Genomic DNA, 27399 nt, shown 5'->3' on the forward strand with positions numbered 1-27399 from the left:
AACCTTGCAGGAAGATGTTTATCAAAAGAAGGAGAAGAAGAGTGTGCAAACTTTTTGCAGCATACAGAAAATCAGGGGTATCCATCAAGGCTAGGGGATGGGAGCAGCCTCTTGGGGAGTTGTAGAACCTTTGCAACTGATCTAGAACCACTGCGGTCTCTCCTTCGGGGCTCCCTGCAAGCGTGAATACTTGGAGTCATCTTTTCCTTTTCAAGCTGACTTAGGTTCATTATCATATTGTGAAACTTATTATGAAACTCCCCTGCATGCCCCATCCCCAAAACAGTGGCTTTGCCCACGCTTGAAATCTCTCCTCCTTCAAGTAGGGCTCATTCTAGGCCCCACCACACCTTAAAAGGGAGAGATAAATGTGGGCAACCTTAGCACAACTATAGAGTAACATTAAAGGCCCATCAAGACTTAATCACTAAGGAGAAAAGAGGCACCTCAGCAGCCTTGGGCTAATTCTTTGGATCCCTAAAGGGCGAGACCTAAGTGATGGCTCCCATCTCTCTCTTCCTGTGCTTTAAAAAAATAAATTTTTGGTGCTGGCCTAGTGGGTGCAGTGGTTAAGTGCGAGTGCTCCGCTTCACTGGCTGGGGTTTGCAGGTTCCGATCCGAGGCACAGACCTACACACTGCTCATCAAGCCGTGCTGTGGCAGTGACCCACATACAAAGTAGAGGAAGATTGGCACAGACGTTAGCTCTGGGCCAGTCTTCCTCACTAAATAATTAAATAAATAAAAATAAATTGTTGTCCAGTCATACAATGGAATATTATATAGCAACAAAAAGGACAAACTTCTCTATAACATGCATGTAGAATAGCACACACCATACACGATAGCAAATTTATCCATATCATCACAATCCATATGAAGAAAAGGAAAATTACTGGGAATCCAGAAACCACGTCCCACTCTCTGCCACTTACTACCCCCACCATCCTTCCCAAAAATGACCACTATCCTGATTTTTAACAATACAAATTTATATTGTCTATTTTTGTCTAAATTAGTGCCTAGTTTATATAAAGGGAAGCATATGGTATTTACTCTTTTATGTCTGAACTATTTTGTTCAACATTTCATGTGAGAGTCCTTCCTTGCTGTTGCAGGTAACAAATTTGGGGTTTTTCTTACACTCCACTATGAAATTTTTTTGTACGCATACAACACAATTTATCTATTCAATACTTGACAACTACTGGGTTGTTTCCAGTTTGGAGCCAATACATATAATGGAGATATGAGCATTCTTCTACATGTTTTCCATTGTACATATGTATAAATTCTCTTGGGCATGAACCTAGCAAGAGAATTTCTGGATTATGAAGTAGCCTATGATAAATTTTAGTAGATAATGCCAAATAGATTTCCAAAGTGATTGTACTAATTAACACTCCCACTAGCAGTGTATGAGAGTTCTAGTTGTTTCACATGTTCACAACGCTTTGTATAATTGGTATTTTTTATTTTCGGAGTAGAGTAATATCTCAATGTGGTTTTAATTTGCGTTTTCCAGATGAAGAAAGAGATTGAGATGCTTTTCATCTGTTTATTGGCCATTTGGATACCGTCTTTTGTGAAATGTCTGTTCAAATATTTTGACCATTTTTAGTTGGGCTCTCTGGTTTTTTTTTTATTGATTTGTTGGAGTTCTTTATACTTTCTGGATGTGAGACTTTTGTCAGTTCTGTTGTAGACTTCTCTTTGCACTTTGTGGCTTTCAATTTCACTCATTTAATGTTGTAATATTTTTGTGAGTTTTTACAAAACACATGTACTAAGAAATATTGCCATACAATAAACTGGAAATATCTAAAATGTACTTTTGTGTTTTTTTTGAGGAAGATTAGCCCTGAGCTAACATCTGCTGCCAATCCTCCTCTTTTTGCTGAGGAAGACTGGCCCTGAGCTAACATCCATGCCCATCTTCCTCTACTTTATATGGGGACACCTGCCACAGCATGACTTGATAAGCGGTGCCGTGTCCACACCTGAGATCCAAACTGGCGAACCCCGGGCCATCAAACTGGAACGTGCACACTTAACCGCTGCGCCACCGGGCCGGCCCCTAAAGTATACATTTTAATAGATGTGTACACTCATGAAACCATCACCGCAATCAAGATAGGAAACGTTTCAATCACCCTCAAAAGGTTTTCATTGTCCCTTGTAGTCCCTCTCTCTTGCTCCGCCTCCCCTGCAACTAGTGATCTGCTTTCTGTCATTATAATTTGGATGGCATATTCTAGAATTTTGTGTAAATGGAATCACACAGCGTGTACTCCTTTTTGGTCTGGCTTCTTTCATTCAGAATATTTTGACATTTACTCATGTTGCTGTGTATATCAATAGTTCATTTCTTTTTATTACTGAGTAGTATTCCATTATATGGTATATCACAATTTATCCATCATTCGTCGATGGGTAACTAGATTATTTCCAGTTTTTGACTATTACAAATAAAGTTGCTATGAACATTCTGTACAAGTCTTTGTATGGACATACCTTTCAATTCATAAGCTAGGAATGGAATTTCTAGGCATACGGTAGGTAGCTCTTTAAAGGCTTAACTTTTGGGGAACTGTTAAACTGTTATCCAAAGTGTCTATACCATCTTACAAATCCACCAGCAATTACAAATCCATCAGCAATGTAGGAGAGTTCCAGTTCTACATCCTCACCAACTTAGTGCAATCTTTTCTTTTTAGCCATTCTAATAGGTATGTAGTGTGTTCCATCATCATTTTAATATTTGTTTCCCTGATGACTAATGGTGTTGAGCATCTTTTTTTTAAAGATTTTATTTTTTCTTTTTTCTCCCCAAAGCCCCCTGGTACATAGTTGTATATTCTTCATTGTGGGTCCTTCTAGTTGTGGCATGTGGGAGGCTGCCTCAGTGTGGTTTGACGAGCAGTGCCATGTCCACGCCCAGGATTCAACCAACAAAACACTGGGCCGCCCACAGCGGAGCATGCGAACTTAACCACTCGGCCACGGGACCAGCCCCGAACATCTTTTTATGTGCATATTTGCCATTCCTTTTTTTTTTTTTTTTTTTGGTGAGGAAGATTTACTCTGAGCCAACATCTGTTGCCAATCTTCCTCTTTTTTCACCTGAGAAAGATTAGTCCTCAGCTAACATCTGTGCCAATCTCCCTCTATTTTTTTCTATATGGGTCACCACCACAACATGGCTTGATGGGTGGTGTAGGTCCATGCCTGGGATCTGAACCTGCGAACCTGGGCCACCAAAGCAGAGCATGCCAGACTCAACCACTATACCACAGGGGCCGGCTCTGGTATTTGCCATTCTTATATCTTCTTTGGTAAAGTGTCTGTTCAAATCTTTTGCCCATTTTTAAAATTGTCCTGTTTGTCTTCTATTAAGTTATTAGAGGTATTGGGTCTTTTGTTTTTTTTGGTATATTGTGGATACAAGTCCTTTATCAGATATTTGATTTGCAATATCTTCTCCTAGACTGTGGCTTTTCTTTTCAGTCTCTTAATCATGTCTATTAAAGAGTAGAATTTTAAAATTTTGATGAAGTCAAAATTATGGATCATGTTTTTGGTTTCATATCTAAGACCTTTTGCCTAATCCAACATCAAATTTTTTTCCATTTCTTTTGGAATTTTTATAGTTTTTATGTTTACATGAGGTCCATAATCCATTTTGAGGTAAATTTTGTATGTACTGCAAGGTATGGATTGAAATTCATTTTTTTCATATAGATATCCCATTGTTCCAGTACCGTTTACTAAAAGACTATCTTTTCTCCACTGAATTGTCTTTATACCTTTGTCTAAAGTCAGTTATCCATATATGTATGGGTCTATTTCTGGACTCTTTATTCTATTTCATTGGTCAATTTGTCTGTCTTAATGCCAAAAACACACTGTCTTAGTTACTATAGCCTTATAATAAGGATTGAAATCAAGTAGTGTTAGTTCTCTAAATTTGTCCTTTTTAATATTGTCTTTTGGTGAACTCTTCTATTGTATTGTTCTTTTGATGAACTCTTCTGGTGTTTGTTTATTTTTTGTGTGGAAGATTGTCCCTGAGCTAACCTCTGTGCCAATCTTCCTCCGTTTTCTGTGTGGGATGCTGCCACTGCATGGCTTGATGAGCAGTATATAGGTTTGCACCCAGAATCCGAACCTGCAAACTCCAAATTTCTGAAGCAGAGCCCACAAACCCAACCACTACGCCACCAGGCCAGCCCCTGTTTTGTTTGCTTTTTAACCCATTTTCTCTAAGAAACCTTGAATCTCCTCAGACAGACTCTCTTCCAACTTGGAGCTAGAAATAACACCTGCGGATTTTAATTCCTTCATTCCTTTGGGCTTGAAAGTCAATTTTATTCAAAGTTCTTTTATTAAAATGCATGAACCCCGAAGGGAGTGAGGTTGTGGGGGTATTAAGCCAAGCAGTCATCAGCTATTATGGTAACTGACAGCCAGCTGAGAATCTGACCTTTTTGCAAAGAGACTCTACAGAGCGACCTCTTGGGGATGGGAAAGCCCAGGTGGAAGGGTGGAGGGAAGGGAGCCTCTGATTTATAGTAATATTTAAAAGTTACCAGGACTTGTGCTGGCTGTTTTGCATATAGCATCTTATTTTATCTAGGATTCTTGGAATTCCCCTTCTAGGAATATGCTCTTGAGCAGGCTCAGCAAACGTTTTCCGTAAAGGACCAGATGTTTTAGGTGGGGCCAACTTCATGGGCTTAGATCACTGCAGTCATACAACACCTTATGCTTAGAAAGATTTTGTCCCTGGTTTAATGCTCTGCTGTCCCCGTGATGAAACTCTTGATAGCTTTTTTTTTTTTAATGAGGCCCTTAATTTTCATGTTAAACTGGATATTCTGTAGCCAATCCAGATTTTAGGCTTTCTGGCCCCATGGTCTCTGACGCACCTATTCAACTCTGTCAGCCCACGTTACATGAATGCAGCCATAGATGATATGCAAACAATGAGCCTGGCTGTGCTTCAATAAAACTTTAGTTATGGACTTGAGATTTGAATTTAATATTACTTTTACACATCTTGAGATATTTTTCCTCTTTTTTTTTTCTCCCTCAATCATTAAAAAGGACGTAAAAACCATTCTTAGCTGGCAAGCCATACAAAAAGAAGCAGTGCATTCTATTTGGCCTGTGGGTGGTGGATTTCTGGCTCCTCCCTGGGGAAACTACTGCACACGTGCAACAGGTGACGTGCACAGGAAGTTCATATCAGAATTGTTCGTGAATGCTCCAAATTAGAAGCAACCAAAAGTCCCCACAAAGGTAGAATGGTTAAATACTTTGTAGTTTACTGAAACACAACATATGGTTGAAAGAAAGAAGCAATTCATAAGACTGTGCAGTATGATTTTATTTATATAAAGCTCAAAAACGGGCCTATATAAATGCTAAAGCCAAAATTAAAAAGAAAAATGCAAGGAAGTGATCATAAGAAAAATCAGGATAATGATGACCTCTTGGGAGAGGTGGTGATGGGGAGGGGACTTCTGAGGTCCAGGCACTATTGTATTTCTTCACCTGGGTCATGTTTTCATTGGTGTTTGTTTTATATTTATTCTTTGAACTATACCTTTTATGCATCTATTCTGAAATGTGTATCTCATAATTTTTAAAATTTCGGTTCTTAATTCTAACCCTCAGTTGGCATTTGGAGCCCCATTTCATCGTGAGGTTAGGGGCAAGGGTGCTACATGCCAGGGCCACATGTTTCCAACTTCCTGAAGCTTCTCTGATGTAATTTTGAAGACCTTTGGCATCCATCTGGCCCTGGGCTTCACATTTGCCAAGAAGAGTCTTGGCTTTTATAGCATTCAAATGTTTCTCTTTTCAGTTTACTTTCGTCTCAGACACTAATGCTCTCTGCCAAATTCCCTCAAGGTCAAAGCCACATTATTATGGGTTCCATTGTCTTGAAGCCTTTCTTGTTTGCAAATTCCATTTTTCCTAATTTCAAAATATAATTATAAATAATTCAATCACATTGAATTGGGCAGTGGATGTGTTTACTGGCTACTTTCCCTTTATTCCTCTGCTCCTCGGTGTTTATTCTCTTCTTAATATTTCTACCTTCTGGCTATGTGTGGCTGGATGTTGTCATTAACTCGGCAGAGCTAGATTGAAAGAAAAGAAAATTGGAAAGGACATGAGTTTAGGAGTTAACCAACTGGAGTTTGAACTTCCACTCAACCGATCAGCTGTGTGTTCATAGCCAGTGACCTAACCTCTCTGAATCCTATCTTTCATTAAAAGAAGTGAGGGCTAATAGCTATGAGACAGACTCAGTGTGAGGATTAGATATGTAAAGGTTAGACAGGAAAGCCTGTGAAATGTGCCTCGTTCAACACCTTGTGCCATTGTATGACTTGCTGCAGGCATGCAATAAATTTTAGTTTACTTTCTCCCTCCCTGCCTCCTTCCTTTCTTAGCTTTTGCAAGATTTTTCTGTCTACCTTTATCAACCACGTTAATCCAGCAATTGCCTAACAAGAGAAAAGGATGGTAGACAGGTTGGGGACAGGAAAAATTAAAGGTTGAAAGAAAGATTCTTCTCACGAGCCTGGGGAAAGAGCACGTGTCACACTTCACTTACCCATTCCTCTTTATAATCCTCATTTTTCCCTTGAACTCACACCTAGAAACCCAAGAACTCATGCCTCTTCACACTTAGAAACCCAAGAACCATAGCAAGGATGCTGTTCGATTCTTTAGGGAGCCTAAGAGAACCGCATCATGACCTTAGGGATGAAAATTGCCCCCATGTAAGTCACTTAGAAACCTATCTGGCATATTGTCAGCACTCAATAAATGTTGGATATTATTACTGTTATTGTTGTTATGACGATGGTTATTGTTGTTCAGGACAACATCTCAGTACGTGCAACAGAAGTTGTAAGGCCGTTAGCTGCCTCGTTTGCCAAATGCATACCCAAGTTACAAATGATAGCAACGGTTGTTTCGTTTAGCATTTCCCAGTCTCCCCTGTCATTTCCCCCCCTAAATGTTTCATTTGCCTTTTCCAGAACAAACATCATTATAATCACTTCTTGTTCACATCTCTGATATCCCCATGGCTCTTGCTACTCTCACTGGTAGAAGCAACACCTCTGAATGTACTACCATCTGCAAATATCATTAGCTATTGTTTATTCCCTCTCCCACACTATTAATGAAGATGTTAATTAAGACCAGAACTAACACTGACCCCAGCAGCAATCCACTAGACATTTATCCAACTGGATAAACTTCTGTTAGTCATTACCCACAGCTCATAGACATTACCACTCCTCCATTCCCTTCATCTGCTAATTTGTACGAGACCGGGGAAGAGAATTAAGGGAGCCCAGTATTATTTAAAAATTAACACTGATACTTTAGGGTTTTGGGAAAGGGATTTCGTGGAACATCAGAAGGGCAGTTGTCAATAGTATGCATGAATGAAGTGAGCCAGCCTCCAACAGAATTTGGCAATTGCCTGGGTAAGCTTAAGGGTTTCTGAGAATTTAGCCATACATCGTAAGGCTGGAGTACACCAACGCAAATTATAGAGTTCTCTTTTCAGGCACTTGCATTTACATATGATCAGACCGAGGCCCAAAGAGGTAAAGAAACCCATCCAAGGTCACTTCCCTAGTTAGGGACAGAACCTGAATTGGAACTTGGGGCTCTGACTTCTAGTTGCATGCTCTTTGCAGAAGCCAAGTTGATCACGATTCACAGAGGTTCTGTGCAGACACCTGTGCGTTAGCCCATTAAATCCTAAACTCATGGAGCACAGTGTCCATCAACTTCATCTTTTTGTCTCCAGCCAACCATCTCCTATAGTAGGAGCTCTTTATCCTCTTATTAAAGGAAGGAGCATTATTCACCAGGATGCACTGTTCTCTCAACCTATAAATTAGTGGTTCTCAACCCTGGCTAACCATTAGAATCACCCAGGGGAGCTTTTAAAAAATTCCGATGCCCACACCACACCCCTAGAGATTTGGGTTTAATTGGATTGAGAAGAGGCCCAGGCACTGGTAATTTTTTAAAGCTCCCCAGGTGATTCTAATGTGCAGCCAGAGTTGAGAGCCACCTCAGAGGAAAAGGTGTTTTTCCAAAGACTCCTAAATTGGGAGGTTTCTTGTTCTATAGAATGGGGTCAGTACAGAACCACTGTAACTTAGCAATTAGGACCAACCCGTTCTCTGAAACAGGAAATGGACTGCTCTTCAACCCTTTTCCTGGGGAAGAATGCAAATTATATTGCCAAATCACAACGATGAAGTTTAGCATCTATTAATCTGGTGGTGGTATTTACAGCTGGGAATTTTTCCAAGCTTAACTTTAACTGTGTAGGCAGTGGTGCCAACTTAAAGCTCTCAGGTGGTCCCAAAGTAAGTTACTGGTTTAGTATAATAGCTGACCCACTGGAAGCAAAGTCAAGAAATGACAGAGGACTTACCAGTGTTGGAGGGGTTTGCTTGTTTAGTCATTAATATCCACTGTACCCATTGCAGTAACAAATGCCTTCCTGTTGCTGGTATGGCAATGAAGCCTTAGTCGACGAAGAATGTAGGTCAAAGGCAAAATAAGGAAACACAATCTCAGGCTTCTTCCTGGACAAGAGCCCAAGAAGAATAAAAGACAAGGCTTTGGAAGGCTTCAGAGGCTGCTAGTCTTCTGGCATCATACTTTGTGGTCTTTTCCATTTTAGGGGAACATCCCTAAATGACTAAGTGCCCAGTAACACTCACACCTGTCAGAATTGGGGAATTCAGAGTACTCCTGTTTGGTTGTACAGGTTGTTCACTGCCCAAGGGTGCCTGGCTCTTGGGGACTGAAATAGGCAGTGAGAAGATGTGCTTCCAGGAAGGGCAGACGGCTCTATTTGTAGTTCACAGAAAGGTGCCACATGGAAATTGGGATGCCTGAAGAGGGAGAAAGACACAACTTTCCACATCCTTGCCATAATATGAAAACTATGTCATGTGATGAAAACAGGGAAGAAGAGAGAAGAGCAAAGAGATGACCAAAAGTGTTGAAGAGGGAATGTGAGGGATTGCCCACCCTCCCAGAATATGCTCCAATCAGAGTGCCTCTCAATGGTTGTTAAGGCCAGGATAAAACAGGAAAGTGTACAGGAAGCCAGTGAAATGTGGAAATAGAGTATCTGTCGAACAGACAATAAGACCCATGGGAAAAGGAAGTCTAAGGTGGGAACAGTTTTTACATGTTCACTCTCACACCAACTGAAGTCAGGGCCCCAGCCACGGCTCACAGACTTGCCTGCTGCTGTTACAACCTGGTTCAGCTTCTGGGAATGGGAAAGAAAGAGAAGGAATCCCAGCAACAGTCACTGGTGGAGGGCCAGGACAGGCGCCTCCACCAGTGAATGCTTCCAGATGCACTGAAGTGTCATCCCAAAGCACTGCTCGAGGAACAGCTCAGCTAGCAAGTGACTCCTCTGGAGGAAAAAAGATCAGTCATTCTGACAAGGTCAGAATACCAAGAAAACAGCATTCCCAATTGAGAAGTTATGGGTCAGGACCATAGTTCATTAGAACATATTCTTTTCTTGCTTCTCCTTTCTCCCGTCTTAGACTTTTTGGCCATGGCATGATTTTTAATAAGTCCCCCAAAACAGAGGCTCTCTGGATACACAGTCTCAAATAAAGACATGTAAATGGTTGGGTTTTGGATAAGGGTTCTCTCCCCTTTAACTATTGAAAAGAAAGACTCTAGGGGAAGGAGTGGAATAATGGAGCCAAATAATCCCATCCAAGAACAAATTATCCCAGGTGGTAGTTGAGCAGAGAATTAGCGGTGTGGTCTGTACTGCTCCAACATTGGGCTCAGAGAGCGGTAAAATTTCCCTTAGGATCTGAAAAGTGGGGCAACTTGTCTGATTTCCCCTTTGCTTGTACCTTGGAAAGCTCAGGAGGAAGCCAGTGGAGTGGGAAGGAAGGAAGGAAAAAAGGGAGAAAGGGAGGGACGGAAGAAGGGAGGAAGAAAGGAAAGAAAGCAGTTAGGGAGACTCATTCATTGAGCACAAACCGCTTGCCAGGCATTGCCCTTGGCTTTTTCATACATGCAATTCCACTTAATCGTTAGAACACCACTGTGAGGGAGGGATAGTTGCCTGGCTAATTAGTGGCCAGGTTATATTCAAGTCAGGTTTCTCAGATTTCAAAACTCCTTCCTTTTCCTCTTAACAAGTTGTCTCCATCCACTAAATACGCACACATGTACACCTGCATCTACGCATGTGCATATGTGTTTTATAACGTCACCGTTTCTTAATGCTGTCCTTATCACCAAGCAACCAAACAATGAGGGTAAATTTCTGATTTCTGTTTTTTATACGCTTCTCAAGCTAAAGAGGCTTTCCTCTCTTCAGAGTTGCACCTAATGTTGTTTTCATCTGTCTTTGCCTGCACGTTATTGAAGAAAAGAGGAAGGAGTCAGGCTGAAGGAGATCATTTGTCCTGGTTCTGTTGCCTCCTGGGCATGGTTTGTTTTTTTAGGGGGAGGGGAGATGCCAGCATTCTGCCAACCCAATACCATCCGACTGTGGGAATTCTCAGATGTGCTTAGGATAAACAGTTCAGCCCCATTTTACCCACAACCCTCTCATAGTTGAAATCTCCCCTTTACTGCAAGACAACCATCCTTGGTGAATCTTCTTTTCAAGCAGCCATTCTATACTTCCCTTAAAGAGGAATTGAAGACCTCGCCCCCATTACCAGAGGCCACTACCTTTTTGTTCTTTCCTAAGAGGAAGTGGACCAGGGCTGGGGGTGGGAATGCATGTGATGAGGCTGCAGCCTCCCTCCCCATTGGCCACCTGCTGCCCAGAGGAGGAGAGCTGCGGCCAGGTTTTCCCTGTCTCTCCCTGGAGCAGACACAGATGCTTCAGGAGGAGATGCTATCATAAAAGGGCTTATTAGAAAAAAAAAATGTGTGAAAGGGATGGGGCTGCTGGCAGGGACGCTTGTTCCCTGCTTCAGCCTCTGCTGTCTGCAGTCTCCATTTATTCTTTTCTGTCTCTATTCCCGCTTTCCATGAGTTTATATCCACTTTATAAAGAAAAGCAATCCCCAGGCAAAGACGTTTACAGGATTTTACTAAAGTTTGGTGGAGAGGAGGGAAGAGGAAGGAAGAGGCTGTATTGGGGGGCACGGGGTGGGGGGATGATAGTGGCTGCTGAAGAGAGAGGGAGTGAGAGAAAGTGAAGGCAGGCATGCATGAGAGTTCCCGGCAGCGGCCAAGAAGCAGAGAAAGGGCGGCTGGGGACAAGGGGGGAAAGTGTGCCAAAAGCCTTATAGAAAAAGAGCAAAGACCTGAACAGGAGGAATGGTTAAAAACTGAAGTGCAAATGGACTTTGGGAGCCTGCTGGCAAAGACGGCTGCAAACAAAATACAAAACAGGCCACCGTGACAACTCAGAGCAACAAAGTTCTGAGTAGGCCGTTAGGGGATGGCACAGAAATGGCCTCGCAAATAAATAAATAAATAAAGCCCAGAGTATGCTAATATGCCAAGGGCCTTTAGAGAGAGGGAGAGAAAGAGAGAGAGAAAACGAAGGTCTGAGACACAGAGCGACATCAAGTGAAAGCAAAACAGAACAGAGACAGACAGGGACAAAACACACACACACATAGCCAGACCCCAAGAGAGGGACCTAGAGAGAGAGGCATACAGAGAGAAAGACAGAAAGGACTGGGAGAGGGGGTGACTAGGGTGGGAGTGGGGCGAGAGAGAAAGTCTCCAGCCAAATGCGGGAGACTTGGCAGGTCGACAGCGGCCGCGGGCCAGGCAGTAACTGCACTTGCTGTGTCTAGCCTATTGTTGTCTCCGAGGGGGGGCAGGGGAGTTGTTTGTTTGTTTTGTTGTTTGGCCTCTTTGTTTCTTTTGTTCCAAGCAGTTAGTTTGCTTCTTTCCCAGACACTGGGCTGATGGAGGAGCTTTATGGATTTTTCTTAAAGGGACAGGATTAGCCAGTTTATCAGTATTAGACTGATTTCTTAGTCTCCACCAGTTCCTACCTAAGAGACTCTTTTATTTTTTTAAAAGGATCATATTAAGAAGGGGGAGTCAGTGTTGGTGAAGTTTTTGTGCCTGATTAACAAGAATAAACTGGTCGATTTCACCCTCCCCATTAAACCCCCTCCTACAGGGTGGCCAGCCCTGCAGGGGGCACAAGGAAAGACAGAAAGAACACCCTACAAACAAAAGTAAATGGAGAACATGCATGAATCCCTCCAAACACATTGGCGAATGTTGTTTTTTTTTTTTTTTTTTTTTACCTAGGTATCAAGATTAGAAATATAAACTCGAGGCTTTAAATAACCAGCAGAAGAGGGACTTTGAAGGAGGAGGGGTGGTGGAGGCACTGGGTGCCCTGCCTTACACCCAGGCCCTTCCCAGAGGAGAAACAGCACAGCCACCAGGCTTGGGGGGCTGTCCTGAGTCCCTACCCAGGGCTTGGCCTTCCTGAAGGAACTGACCATTAAGACAGTCAAGCAGCCCACGGCTGGCCAGCGTTGGAGGGTCCTGGGTCTCGAAACTGAAGGGATAGCTGCTTTTTATTTATTTGTAGGGGGGAAGGGGTCTCCTGCAAGCCTTGGACTTTTTTGTTTCCACAGAGACTCCCAGCTTCCTGTGCTAGGAGACATTGAATAGGTTTTGGTCTAAAGCAGAGAGATTCCGAAGGAAATGAAATTTTGAAACACTCCCCAATTCATCTACCTGCGATTTTCAATTCCTCCCTAGACTTCCCGCCAAAAGCACGTCCAGCCCTTTTTCTTAATCCTATCTTTCCCCTCTCATCTCCTGCCTTAAAATCTCCCATTGAAAGCTAGGGTGCCAGAGATTAAAAATACATCAATACAGTCCCAGGGGCTGGGGCTCAATGCAGGGTCCGGAGGGGTGGAGATGGCAAAGGGAAGCGGGGCTCCTCTGTGAATGCATCCTTTCTATTCAAAGTAAGCACAAAGCAGAGTGCAGGCTTCTGACCCCCGAAGTGCGGCTGAGAGTACCGGCTGGCTCTGGGGGATGTGGGTGCTCCTCCACCACCCGACTCTCCAGGAGTTTGAGACTTAAAACAAAAGATACACAATTCTGTCTTACGGCTCAGGCTTGGAGGCGGCGGGGTGAGGAGTTTAGAAGCAGGGCCGCTTTCACCCGCGACTGTATCCACCGCTCCCCTCTACCTTAATTTCTCCCCCTCTCGCCTCCTCCCACCCCACGCCTTTGTCGAAACCGCCATAGGGGTCCGCCGACGTCGCTGCGCAGTTTTGTTCCTGCTGGGGTGCCATGGGTCAGAAACCTCCCACCTTTCCACGCGACCCTCTGCTGGGCTCTCTCCGACACAGCCTTAGTGGCAACGTGGGCCCAGGCGTGCCGGGACCACCCCGGGGGTGGGAGAGGTGCGACTTTGGCTCCGTGGGCCCAGGTCGAACAGGGCCTATGCGAGGTGCGGTCCAAGAGAGCGAGGCAGGGGTGCCCCGGCGCGCGGGGCACGTGTTTGTCCACAGCACGGGAAATACAGAATGTGGTAGGGCGCAGCTCTCCCACTGCTCTTGGGGGCAGGCAGTTGTAGCCACCTTTGCCTAGGTAGACATTTCACGTCCACGGTCACCCGAGGTAACTGACATCCTCCTAACCTTGAGCTTAAGCCAAACTTGATTCTGATTCCGGGGATGCTGGCGCAGCGGGTGAACCCGTTAGCCCTAAGGACGTCATTCAGGGGCAGGCGTCGCCGGCGACCCACTGACGATAGGAACACACCCGGCACGTGGAAGGATCAAGGCGAAGTGCTGGCCACGACCCTGGCAGGGTCAAGTCTGATTCCAAGCCCAATCCAGTGGGGTTCAGAAACGCCCCTGCAACCCCAGGCCCAGGAGTCCGTGCCGCGCCATCCGCAGCAGATTTCGTTTCTATTCCCTGCATGCGTCCCGGCAGCGCACCCGGAGATCCAGTTTCTCTGGAACGTTCCCGTTGACTGGTTGGTTTGAAAGTTGAAAAGTTGAAGCCCCGGGGTAGTAGTGAGGCTGGCCACAAAAATCTCAAACCCCGCTCACCCTAGACAAAGTAAAAACGTAACAGGCCACAAACTGACCAACTTGGGGCACTTTCTGTGGTGCTCTCCTGGCCGGGCACATGGAGCTGCGGGGCCCGGAGGGAGTGAACCTTTCTACTTCCAATTTCCTGTGTGTGCGAAGACCTCGAGAAGGTGTTAGAGCCGGGGCTCCTCTCTAGTGCCCACTCCTGCCTCCTAAACAAGTATAAAACTTCCCCAAACCGGCCGCATCCACAGTTCTGGGGAGGGGGGCAAGAAGCACAGGATGCTTGCCTGGACGCCGCGCTCTGGCACGAATTTGGCTCACGCCGGGACGTAGGGTCTCCCAGGGAGACGAACCCTAGCCGAGAATCGCGCACTGGGAGCCCCCCGGCCCTTACTCGGGAGACAACCCGCCCGGCGCGAAGGCTGCGTCTGCCGAGCCCCGCGCCCGGGAAATGGAAGGCAGGGGGACGCTCAAGGCTCTAGCAGGGTGGAATCTTAAAGAAAAAAAATCTAAAAAAGAAAAAACTAAATTTGAACAAAACTAAACTACAAGCCCGCAGGTCCCCGCCGAAAGCGAGGTGGGGGAGGAGGGGGCGGGAACGGCCGAGGCGTAGAGAGTGGGGGATGCGAAAGGAACTCGTCCCCTGCAGAGTCGGTGCCTTCGGGGGCTCCACCGCGGTACGCTCCCACCTGCAAGGTTTGGACTCACAGGGGTGGGCGAGGGTGGGAGGGAGAGGAGAGAAGAAGGATAGTTGGAGGCAGAAGGAGGTTCTTGTTCGCCTCCTGCCAGCGCCAGCCGAGGCGAACTTGAAGTGGCAAAGCGCGAGCAAACTTTGGAAAGTTTAGGCAGCGCGGTTAGTGGTGGAGGCGCAGGGCAGGCAAGCCGTGCAAGGGTGGGCTTGGGGGAGCGCGCCTGGGGCTCTGGGGAGGCCAAGTCCTGTGGCGGTTAAAGATCCAAGTATCCCGGATCAGGTCCAACCACGGCCTCAGAGTCTTCGAGGGGCCATTGACTGTGGGGAGTCTGAGGACGTTTCTTTAGGAGACAGACAAGGCAGAGCCGGGAGTTTAGCGATTTGTGTCGGTGCGGAAAGCCCACCCGGCAACAGCTCAGAGCAGCAGTGGGAAAGGCTCGTCTGCCAAGGCAGGAATAGATCCGCCGGCTCAGGGGCCCAGTCCTCCACCTTCCCCCGCCCAGTGAGGGCCGCGCGCACCAGAGATCTTTGGGGCGACGCGCACCGTTTCGCATTGCGCGCCGGGTCTCGGCGCACCACGTGCGCCCGCGGCCTCAGGCGGGGAAGGTTGGGTGAGCACCCCCGAAGGAGAGGGGGTCACGCAGCCAAAATCAGGCTTCTGCGATGTCCCAGCTGGCGCATCTTTGCTGGGGGCAGGAAGAAGCGGCCCAACCTAACTTCTCCCCGCGCCCTGGGAAGGGAGCGTGGTGCGCCTGCTGGAGCGCGAGGCCGCCGCCGCCGGTTCCACGCACGGCCTGGCATTCTGCTTTTCCTCACTGCGCACCAGGGAAAGGCATAATTCAATTATATCATCCAAGTGCAACGCAGCCTTTTCCTCTTTTGCTCTGGAGCCTAGGGCATTTCGAAGGGGAATCTCCCAATTCTCAAATAAATACCTATCGTGCTAAAGCCGAGCGGGGCTCTCTAGTAACTGCTGGGGGGTGGGGGTGGAAGAACCCAAATTGGATGAGAGCTTACAGCCTGAAGGGGCTTATTTAGGCTCATTGAGCGCCATTCCAAACTGCGCAGCTCACGCTATTTCGGGAGAAGTTGGAAAGTGAAGAGAAAACAAGGTTATTTAAATTGACTGCCGGAACGCGACTTTCCTTCCACGGCATCCTAGGTGTCTGCGTCCGGGCTCTCGCTTAGCGCGGCCCGGGTGGCCCAGCCTTTGATATTTAAGCTGGGCCGGCTCCCCGGCGAAACTACCTGTTGGGAGATTCCACAGCCTAGACATTCGGCCCTTCTTCCCCTGCGCAGTCCTGGCAGCGATGGGATGGTTCTGGGGTTGGCACGAGAAGGGAGAGGACAGAAGAGCCGGGAGCCGCGGACAAAGTCAGCTGCGCCTGGCAGTGCCCAGCGAGCTGCGCCCGCGCTTCTGCCGGCTCTTCGGGAACTGGAAATAGCCCCCAGAACGCCGTGCCGGGCCCCTGGCTGCGGGGATGGGCCCAAACTCCGCACGATTCTCTAAATTCTAAATTGGGAAACCACGAAGCGGTGCCGTTTTTTTCGTTTTTTTTTGTTTTTTGTTTTTTTGTTTTTTTGCTGCCGCTTCGTTGCAAGTCCAACTTTAAAAAACAAAAAAACCTCCTAGCGGCTCCCTCGGCGCTTCCCCTCACCTTGCACTCCAGCACCCAGCACTTTCCCCTGCGCTGAAATTCACTTTGCTACTTCTTCAAATTCGGAAAACTCCGCCGACGCTTGGACGCGCGCGGCAACCCAGAGGCTGCTGAAAGCTCTTGCACGAGTTGCTTAGAGAAATCACATTGCTCTTGCGAGCAAACAGAATCTCTGTATTTTTAAACAACCTAACAAGATGAGGGAGAGGAGCTAGCAAGGACAATTTGAGCAGTCTTTGTAGCCTGTTGGGGGGAATTTTCGGAGGCTGGGGGACAGGGGGCTTGTCTCCCACGAACCTGTGGGAAGTACAGTTTGGGCCGGGCCCTGGGCTGGAAGACTCATTTGGGAAATGCGCAGCCTGGGTCTGGCGCGCGCGCGCGTTTAAAAAACATTCTTTCGGGAAGACTCTCCGGCAGAGTCCGCGCCGACACTAAATTGGGGAGATGTGGACGCAGAGCCCGGGCTAAACCGGAGAATTTTTCCCCAGCCGCGGAAGGCACTCTGCGTTGTGTCTCCGATGCGGGTTTCTGCTTTTTAGTAGCGAACCCCCACTCCGTTTCGGGAGCACTGGAATTTGGGAGAAGCCCTAGGGAGGGGCCTGTTTGGGGTCCGAGGGGACTGAAAGAGTTTCTCTGTAGCTAGGGGTACAGCGGCGCTTCATTTCGCAAGGCACGCGCGCTCACATCCCCCACGGTCACAAAGCACTCGGCTGAAAACGAAATGGGGACAACTATTAGGCAATTGCAGGCAAAGAGGGGGGTAAACCTTGTCTTGTCTAGGATACTCGTTTTGACAGTGAAGACGGCAGGGATATGCTGAAGAACGAAAATTTATTAATGAGAATTTACTGCACCGCGATGAGAGTGGAGACTTCAAGCTACAAGCTCAGAATGCTTCCCGCGCCGCAGTCCCTTTTTATGATCCTGGCAGTGTTAGCCTGTTCGGCCCTTAAGTCACACACCTATTCCCAGTCCTTAGTGGCATTTAGCCTTCCCCGTGTGCCTCCTTCCTGTGCTCACTCATCTCGGTTTGGTATTGCCCAGGACTCTCAGCGTCTGGAACAACTCTTGCAAACTTGCCCTTGGCCAGGCGCACACGCACCAGTGGGCTCTCCCCGCGTGGCCGCTCAGCTGCCCCGCGGACCCTCGGGGGCCTGGGAAACCCGGCGTATTTTCCAGGACTCAGCCTCAGCACTCCTGTTTTATTTCACTTCAATCCCAGGGGCAGGGACCCCCGGATAATAAACAATGCTGCTTATTAGAGATACAAACGCGCGCAGAAAAGAACCACGCGGAAGAGCAAGCACAGAGGCGTTTTAACAAGTGGTCATACATTCAGAGCTGCCTTTGAAAGTGACTTGTAACGCACCAAGGAGGGCATATCTCTAAAAATACAGAAGTTCGCGGAATATAGGTTTGTCAAAAGTATAATGGTTGGAGCTATTTGTATTTGGTCTTGCCTCTGGAAATCAGGAGGAATTGTTGCTACCTGCCAAGTCTCTCAGCAAGCCACCTCCCCCATTTTCTTCCCTCTCCCTTAAATCTCCAGGCCTCAAAAAAAAAGGGAGGGGTCTTCCAGGTGTGGTGCTTTGATACCGTTATCCCAGATCCCTCAAGAGTGGAGAACACCACGACCTCCCCTTTCGGCAGGGACAATGTGGGCTCTGGGGGCAGATGTCATTGTAACAGGCGTGGCTAGATAGTTCAGATATACAAAAAAAAAATCTCTTTCCTCTTCTTCTTCTTTTTTTAAATATAAACGCACATGCCTTAGCGGTGACCAAGAAAGTGGGGGCTGGGGATTCCTCCTGGGGTGTGGGTAAAACCGATTTCTGCCCTGCCGGATGGCCTTGGGAAAGGGCTTCCCATCTGCTCTGAACGCTCCCCCTTACAATGTCAGAAAATCTCCCTGCCTGCAAATATTGGCACTGATGCTGCTACGACAGGCGGTGCTGCTTTAAATAGGAAGAAGACCGTGGGGCGAAAAGAAAGTCTCAAGGTTCCTCCCCACCAGACTACCTGCCTCCTGTCCCCCAGAGGCCAGGCGCTGGCAAAGGAGAGATAGGGAAAACCTCCGATTCTGAGAAGGGCGGGAAATGAATCAGCTGTGTGTTCCAGGAACAAATCTCTATTTGATTTTCAGGAGGTGAGATCTCCCTAATTGAACTGCTAAAGTTTTAGTGCCTGAGGATCCACACCTTCCAGGGCTCAGTCTCTCCACTTTGTTGTTGTTGTTCAGATAAAGTTAATGCAGGAGGAAAGTTCAAAGGTGATTTAGTCCCCTTCTCCTGGGCAGCAGGGTCCTTTTGACTTTATCCAAAAGGTAGCTTGGCTTCTGGCAATGCCAGAGGGTCTGGTCTCACCAAGGCTACCCCTGTGCGCCACAGAGAACTCTCAGCTGAGGGGCCTGGGCTGGGGCTGGCCTTGGCTGGGTCTTGAATTATATCCCCTCTGCCAACCAAGGGGATCTGTCTCGTCCGGAAATGATCATGGTGCCAACTGTGCCCAAGGAACTGTTAAACCTTCTTTCCCACCTCCCACCTTAAGCTGATAGCCTTATACAGTGTTCACACATTTTTGTTATCCAATTTAATTTCTGTATTATCTTCAGAACTTGTCCAGCTGTCTCCGGCCCTTTCCGCCTACCCTGGATGATGACTTCTCCTAGGAAAGGGTTTCTGCCTGATAAACTCAAGCCTGAGAGGCTGCCTCAACTCTGCAAAGACTGGGGCTGAATTTTAGAGGGCGCCTCTGTCACTTTGGGTGTTGAGCTTTGCTCTGCCCTTCCCACCATTTTCCAAATCAGTCAGACCCTGTCTTGTAATGGTACAGATGAGGAAACTGAGGCCCACACAAGGGCCTTGACTTAGTCAAGGGCATACAGCAAGCTGAGGGCAGAGTCTGCACCTGAGCCCAGGTTTCTTGATTTGAAGTCTGTCTGCTCAGGTTTGAGGGTGGTGTGGTAGCTAATAATACACTACTGTTCAGGAAGCATCAGCCGCGTGCCAGACCCCGGGCTGTGCCAGACACTTTACATAAGTCATCATCGCAGCAACATGCAAGGCCATCATTAGCCCCAATAAAAATTTTAAAATGAAAGTATAAAAGTAATATATGCCTAAATCAAAATACTTCAAATAATACCAAAGGGCATAAAATGAAAGTAAAAGTCTCCTACTCTGCCCCCTCTCCCAGAATTACGTTATTTTCTGTACTTTTAGTGGCTCTGTCCCTATCTGATAGATGTTATCATTACTTTATGAATGAGGAGAGAGGCTCACCATCAAGATAACCCTGGCTACCTGTCTCCAGGCTCAGTGCCTTCATTACTTTACTAAGTAAGGTGAATGGGGAGAAAAAAGGAGTGAGTGAGGCCAGATAAAAAGAAGGGTGAGGTCAGAGTTAACATCAGCTCTTCCTCCCCTCTCCTCCGGCCCCTTCCAGGCTCCCACTAATGCTATAGGTTTTCAGGAGCAGAGACCGTAGGCTCTCTTGGTGCAGATAACCTCATGATCATGTGATGGCCGCACTCCTTCCAGGCCTCCAGGCAAATGATCAGCAGCTCTCTTCGGGACCCTCTCACCTGAGTTCTGTCCCCCCAGTGCTGCCTTCCCCCTGTACTAGCTCTGGGATTGGGGCGAGCCTCTTAAGCTTTAGATTTCCCTGCCTGTCTCTCAGGGCTGTTGGGAGGCTCAAATGAGAGACAGGAAAAGAGCTGTGTCAACCCGAAATCTCTCTGTGCAAAGAGAACAGCTGCTTTTCAAAGGCCTGTTTAGGACCTCGTGGTCCTTCAGTTTGGAAGAGTGGATTTTTAGCGTTTTTCGCAAAAGGTTGTGTGGGGATTTGAGGGTTTGCATTGTGTGTGTGTTGTGTCTATGGGGCAGGGCTAGAAGTGTGTCTTAAAGTGGAAGGGGATGTTCATTTATCTGTGAAAGACAGGCACACTGAGTCTTTGGAATCAGAGACATTGGGAATATGAAGTGGATTGCTTTCTGCTAGAGAACACACAGAGCCAAGCTGGAGAGGGCAGAAGGAGGCAGTTACCCTTGCTTAGGGTGGGAGGGGGGTTGGTAAGAGGTGTGGGTGAAAGGATGCTTACACCTGTCCCTTTGGGTAGCTGGCCACCATCAAAGGCACGTAGAGGGGACACATAGAGAGGTTGAGGGTGAACGCCAGGCAGCATAAGCTTCCAAGAACCAGCCATTTCATTTGTTTATTTGAGTGAAAAGGAGGGGAATTAGAGGATGGATGTGATAATTATTCTAGAAAGCTAGTCCTGTCCTTGAGGCTCCTTCCTGGAAGAATCTTTAGAAACATCCCGAAGTGGGGGGCCTCCAAGTGAGAGCAAATGATTTGCCGTGGCCACCGTCTCCTAGGCTTTCAGAGGAGGAGCAGCTGCGGAGGGGCCGGTGTCTCTGTAAAGACCCTCTTAGAACCAGGCGCAACACCCTGGAACGCTCACAAATCTGAGATGGTGCGGAGGGAGAATCTGAAGGTCAGGGAGGAAGAAGAAAATGGTTTTAAGATGAATGAAGGGGGCTGGGGAGTGGGCTGGTTCCAGAGAGAAACCGTCAAAGAAGGGAAAAGCAGATTTTCTTGGAGGCCCAGCCAGGTTTCAGAGCCTGCCTTCAATGCCTGTGTCAGGACAAAGGCTGCTGCGCCCCCTGGTGGCAGACTGGCTGTCGGCGCCAGCTAGCTGCTGCGGAGACCCGCAGGCGGCGAGACCCAGGACCAGCTGGAAAAGTCCACGGGTCAGATGCCTTTTCTTCTGTTTGCTAAGGGAGTTGAAGTTGAAATAGCCTTTGCTTTCTCAATTCTGGAGTCTAAATAGAGACTCTGGTGTAGAGAGAGCGGGGTTTTGTTTTTCTTGCATGCAATTTAGGCCAACAGGACAATGCCTGTTTAGAAGCAGCCTGGTGTGGTGGCAAGTACGCTGGCCTGGAAAAAAAGACCTGCATTTTAGGTGCAGTGCTGGTCTGCAGCAGTCACTAAAAATTTTAGAACCTCTCTTTCCATGTCTTAAAACCAAAGAGGTTAGAGTCAGATGTTTTTAAGGTCTTTTCCACGCTCTAATATTGGGATTTATTAGATTATCGTTACACTTTTTTCCCAGAGCCTTGTAGATTTGACATGATTTTTTTTCTATTTACATGCAGGTGCAAATGTTACATGTTTCTGCATCACAAATTCCCTGATTGTGAGCAAAGATTTTTGTGTCACCTTGCCATTCAAAAATGCAAAATATACCTCATTTCGGTGCAGAAGCCATCCCCTCCACCCTTTGTGGAGCTTCCTGCAAAAAGCAGCAGTGTGAGCAGGTCTTCAGTCTCTGCTCTGTTTCTTTTAAAAATAAAGTACTAAAGTGTTGTGCTGGAAATTATGCTACTAAGTGTTACATGTGGTAGGTGTGAATATATGTTTCAATAGTTCCAGGCACAAGACCAAAACCTTCCCCAGAATTAGCTGAGTTTTCAGCTATAAGCTAACAGTTCTACGAATAGGTAAAAAGACCAGTTTGGGAGCATGCTGTCTCTAAGGAGCTGGATGGTTGTGTTCCCATTGAAATTTAGGGCCGTCCCTTGAATGGTCAGCTGATTTTAAGTAGGATCAGGCCCAGGGAGAATTATCTGGCCACTGAGAGTTCCCTTTCCTAAAACCTACAAGTCTAGGCTCTGACAGGAGCAGTTAGACCTCATGGCAATTTCTTCTGTCTGAGCTGACTTGCATTTCATCTCTATGTAATGGGTACATTTGGGTTTCGTTTTGATGAAAATGATTATAGTCCTGCGAAGGATCGCTTAGTAGCAACGTCAGTTTTGCAGAAGTGGAGGGTGCAGTCACTGTCACATAATAGACACCATCACTATTCCATATGCTACACAGAAGAGCAGGTCCATCTATATGACAGAGGTCAGCTCGGAGGAAGGAGAGCAGCACGAACAAGATGACCAGTGGCAACTGTTGGGGACATGGCTGGTATAGTGACTTGGAGCGCTGTGCCCCTTCTAAAGGGAACAGCTGTGTTATGGGCTGAATTGTGTTCCTCCAAAATTCATATGTAGAAGCCTTAAACCCCAGTACCTCAGAAGGTGATTATATTTGAAGATAGGGCCTTTAAAGAGGTGATTGAGTTAAAAGGAGGTCATGAGGGTGAGCTCTAATCCAAAGTGACTTGGGAAATCCTTATAAGAAGAGGAGATTGGGACCCAGACAGGTACAGAGGGAAGACCAGATGTGAAGATACAGTGAGAAGCCGCCCATCACTGAGAAGGCAAGCCAGGGAGTGAGGCCTTAGAAAAAAGCAATCCTGCCGACACCTTGATCTCAGATTTCTAGCCTCGAGAATTGTGAGAAAATATGTTTTCTGTCCTTTAAGCCACTCAGTCTGTGGGACTTTGTTATGAAAACCCTAGCAAACTGACAAGTCTCAACTCGGCACTGCCAATTTTGTGCTCCAGTTGGGGATGCAGACCTAGAATCACCAAGTATTTTAGGTTTTAAGAGAGTTTAAGAATCTTTTGTTTGGGGGGGCTGGCCCCATGGCCTAGCGGTTAAGTTCAGCATGGTCTGCTCCAGCAGCCTGGGATCGGTTCCTGGGAGTAGACCTGCACCACTTGTTCCAAGCCATGCAGTGGCGGCAGCCCACATACAAAATAGAGGAAGATTGGCACAGATTTTAGCTCAGGGCGAATCTCCCTCAGCAAAAAAAACCCCAAAAAACAAATAATACCTTTTTGCTTTTTAAGTGTTGGTAGCAGGGCTGGCTTCATGGACACATGACCTGTGCAGTCACACAGGACCCCATACTAAGAAAGGCCTCCACTTTTAGTTGAATGTTCTACTGTTACCATCTTCAGATTCTTAAATTTTGAACAAGAGGCCTGCATTTTCATGTTGTGCTGGGCCCCACAAACTACGTGGCCAGTCCTTGTTGACAACTCATACAAATTTTAAATGACATGCAGATTAGGAGTATGGGGACTGAAACAAAGGCTGTCTGAGGCTGGATGCAGCCTAGGACACTGGTATGAATTTTTTGTCGCTAACTAGATTAAGACTTCCCATTCTCTGAGAATCCCTAAGAAGGAATTTATGGAGCCCAGAAGTTTTCTGAGGATGGGAGGAAAGGCACAGATGTGTGTGTGATTCCCCAAGATTCTGCATGAGCCAGTGTGGCCCTGACCAAGGCTTTTTTTCTCCCTGGGATGGACAATGAGAACCCCACAATAGGAATATGTGGAGGAAAGGCGCAACACAAGAAACACAGCGTTTGGTTTGGGGTGGAGCGCTGGGTTGGACCCTGCATATGGCCGATGCTGGAAGCTCTCCCAGACTTAGCCAGGAGCCACCAAGTTGGGCTTTGGGCAACTGGATCTGAGGGTTCTCCAGTATGACCAGCAGGATCTGAGGGGCAGTGCAGCCCTGAGTAAAAACAACAGAGAGACACAGCAAGTAACAACAGGGAGAGGGGACTGACCAGACTCCAATTTTCTGCCTGCAGTTTGTGAGCCCACTTCCTACTCCTTTGGGCCCAGCCAGTCCCAGGATTCTTGAGGGGTCTTCAGCTGGGCTGTGTTAGGAGGGCTGAGCAGCAAGAGGGAAATCTGGGCTGCCTGTTTCAAGGTGGACCTGAGCACTTAATTGCAAATAAATGAGAGACGCCAGCTCACGGTGCATGCCATACCAGTCGATTCAAATCTCGAAGGAAAGTTCTGCCGCTGGTGAAAGGAGCATCAGTCATCAGTGAGCAGAGTCACAGGGATGTTATGAAGAGATCCTGTTTGGAAGGATATGCATTGATTTATGGCCGCTCACTGAAAATATTATAGCGGGACGTTTGGTCAGAAGGGCTGCTTTTCTAGTTCTATTTCTGCCCAGGACTGGCTAACTGGAGAGTGTAAATTTTAAAAGAAGTAATTTCTTATGCACATTTATGCAGACTCCCTCAGAGGAATGAGTGAAAGACTGCTTGAGACACTGCATTTCTTGGAAGAAAGTTGCTATATAAATTAATATAGAGCTTTGTTTTTTCCTCGCAGGTCTGCAGGACACACTGAAGAACTCCCCCAGGTCATGCAAGGGAGAAAATGAGCCTCTCTACTGGCCTCTAGCAGGGAAGCTAAAATTTTCCCCCTTTTTCCTGCAAGTTTCCTGAACCCCATGACTCTGATTTCAGGTCAGAGAGGAAGGCTTTATTGTTATTATGCTGTATACTTTGCATATGGGGAGTCCCTGAGGGAGCGTTGTGATGGAGTAATTATTGTGAGCCTCTTATGGGCAGGCCAGGACTTCAGTGTAGCAGAGGGAATTCAGTCCCACCTGCACAGTGGTCTGTGGGCCCCCCCGCCAGCTCCTACTTTCTCCTGACAAACAGCGCCCTCCTCCTTTGCCCAGGAGTTGGTGAGCAGAACTCCTCCTCTGGGCTGAGCCACTTCCAGGATTCTTAAGGGGTTGGGGAAGTGACCCAACATTTAAGAGGATTGAAATTCTACACGTGGCATTTCTGACTTAATTCCTAAATGGCACTTCCCTTAAGCATGTGGAAGATAAGAAACTTTGCTAAAAATTTTAACTTGAAAGACTATTGGTTTAAGAGAAATGAAAACTATGTTCACATAAAAACTTGTCCATGAATGTTCACAGCAGCATTATTCATAATAGCCAAAAAGGGGAAACAATCCGTATACCTATCAACTGCCGAATGGACAAACAACCTGTGGTATATCCACACAATGGAATACTATTTGGCAATAGAAAAGGAATGAAAGATTGATACCTGCTGCAAGATTGATGAACCTTAAAACATTTTGCTAAGCGAAAAAAGCCGGTCACAAAGGAACACACATAGTATAATTCCACTTATTTGAAATTTCTAAAATAGGCAAATCTATAGAGACAGAAAATAAACTAGTGGTTGCTGGGGTCTGGGGGTCAGAGTGGGGGCATTGGAAGATGACACTATAGTGGTGCAGAAGTTTTTTGGGGGGTGGCTGATGAAAATGTTCTAAAATGAATTGTGGTGAAGGTTGAACAACTCGGTGAATGTACCAAAAACCATTGAATTTTGCACTTTAAATGGGTGAATTGCATGGTGTGCAAACTATATCGCAATAAAGCTGTTAATTTTTTTAAATGATACTTTTTAAAAGACCATTGGTCTTTATCTCTCTTGCTGAAGCCGATCACCTTGGGATAAATGTGTCTAGGCTTAAAAACAAATGTTACGAGCTAAGTAAAATGAGAATGTGAAAAATATTGATTTTCCCTTAGGTGGAGAGAGTGATTTGCAGATCCATGGATAGCCATAATACTTGTACTTGTAACTGCTCTGAACTTTGCTGAAAATTTTTTCCTTAGCCTGAAATCATTAAAATATGGGATACTGAAGTGGCTTTGTTGCTTTTCTCTTCCCAATATTCCATTTCCCTTCCTTGGGTAATAGCACCCTGATTTTCTCTTAAGGAACGTAGTTCCTGAGGTTTGAATATTGTTGACCCTGCCTCTTAGGCTCTGTGATTCAGGCCTGATCAATCAGCCAATTCTATCCAGTGGTGTGTTGGAGCTGGCTCAGACCAGCTCATCCAAACCAACTGGTAAATTTTCAGGAATGTTGTGAGCCAATTGTTAAACATAGTCACTATTAAAATTTAAAGTATATGAATTTATAATTAAATAAATTACATTTAAAGCAAAGTTAATAAGCACACAAAACTCATCACTTCCTAATTATTTAAGTACATTTTACTGTTATCTTTGCTTTTGAGGTTACTTACATCTAGGGGATCTGTATGGTGGAAGTAATGTACAATGATGTGCTGCTATGCATCCCTTCCCAATTCCAGGTTTGGTGACTTTCCATTGGTAGCTTGAAGTTGGCCATGGTGGCAGTATTTATACTACAGATATAGAGTATCTAGAATACTGTATATCAGGGCTTCCCCTTTTCTGTCAAGACGAGTGTTCAACATTTACTAGGTGTAGTGAGTTGAATGGTGCCCAAAGATGTGTTTGCATCCCAACCCCTGGAATTTGTGAATATGACTTATGTGGCAAAAGGGTCTTTGTAGCTGTAATTAAGTTAAGGATCTTGAGATGAGATCACCACGGATCATCCCTGTGGGCCCTAAACACTATCATATGTGTCCTTATTAGGTGAGGCAGGGGGAGATTTGATACGCACAGAGGAGACACACAGATAAGAGGCGGCGGCAGCGTGACCTTTCAGATAGAGAGTAGATTGGATTGCTGCCACCACAAACCAAGGAATGCTTGGAGTTACCAAAAGTTGGAACAGAATCTCGCATAGAGCCGCTGGAGGGAGCACAGCCCCAGTGACACCTTGATTTTGGATAACTGGCCTCCAGAAATGTGAAAGAATAAATTTCTCTTGTTTTAAGCCACCAAGTTTGTGATAATTTGTTATAGCAGCTGCAGGAAACTAGTATACCAGCATACCACTGCAGCACTACTATTTGGCTCAGGGACGGTCATGTGACCCAAGCCAGGACAGGGGAGGTCAGTTTCTATTGTAAAACAAACACTCTCCTTCTCCTGGGGATTGTGAGGGCTTCCATCTTTGCCACCATATTTGCCTAAGAATGAAAACAGCAGAGAAAGTGGTAAAGTTGGGATCAAGAAAGAAAAAGAGGCAGCCATTCCAGACAACATTGTCTGAGAGGCTAGATCTATTCTCCTACTGGAATTTTTTGTTACATGAACAAATTAATTTCTTTTTAAATCAAGTTCCTAAACAATATAGACATGTTAATTTTCAGAGAATATTTAAAAGTGCTCATTTGCACAGGCAGGATTGTAAATAACATACAATTGTTATCATTTTATCAGTTACTATTTAAATCAGGCATGACTAACAGTCAGGAAAATATACACCAAACAGTGAACGATCTGAGATCTGCCTGAATTCAATCATGGTCATTTGTTCCACAAACACTTATTAAGTCCA

At 46.2% G+C, this 27399-nt stretch overlaps 2 protein-coding genes across 17 annotated transcripts in view; one reads left to right on the forward strand and one right to left on the reverse strand.

Annotated features, from left to right (window-relative positions):
- NFIB (nuclear factor I B) overlaps window positions 1-27399 on the reverse strand; it is a 417340-nt gene that overhangs the window by 235633 nt on the left and 154308 nt on the right. The window lies entirely within an intron of this gene.
- LOC139078620 (uncharacterized) overlaps window positions 1-27399 on the forward strand; it is a 166377-nt gene that overhangs the window by 17597 nt on the left and 121381 nt on the right. For 5 of the 8 annotated variants that reach the window (XR_011531635.1, XR_011531636.1, XR_011531637.1 and 2 more), the window contains exon 3: window positions 24476-25823. The exons of 2 other annotated variants lie outside the window; for them this stretch is intronic. Coding sequence is in view for 1 of the 6 variants with exons in the window: in XM_070590242.1 (XP_070446343.1) it covers window positions 24476-24493 (18 nt within the window). In the remaining 5 variants the exon portion in view is untranslated. Of the gene's footprint in view, window positions 1-24475; window positions 25824-27399 lie in introns of those variants that run through there. One more of the 8 variants, XR_011531640.1, reaches the window with a different exon arrangement.

Source organism: Equus przewalskii, chromosome 22, assembly GCF_037783145.1.
Source record: "Equus przewalskii isolate Varuska chromosome 22, EquPr2, whole genome shotgun sequence".
Lineage (NCBI taxonomy): Eukaryota > Metazoa > Chordata > Mammalia > Perissodactyla > Equidae > Equus > Equus przewalskii.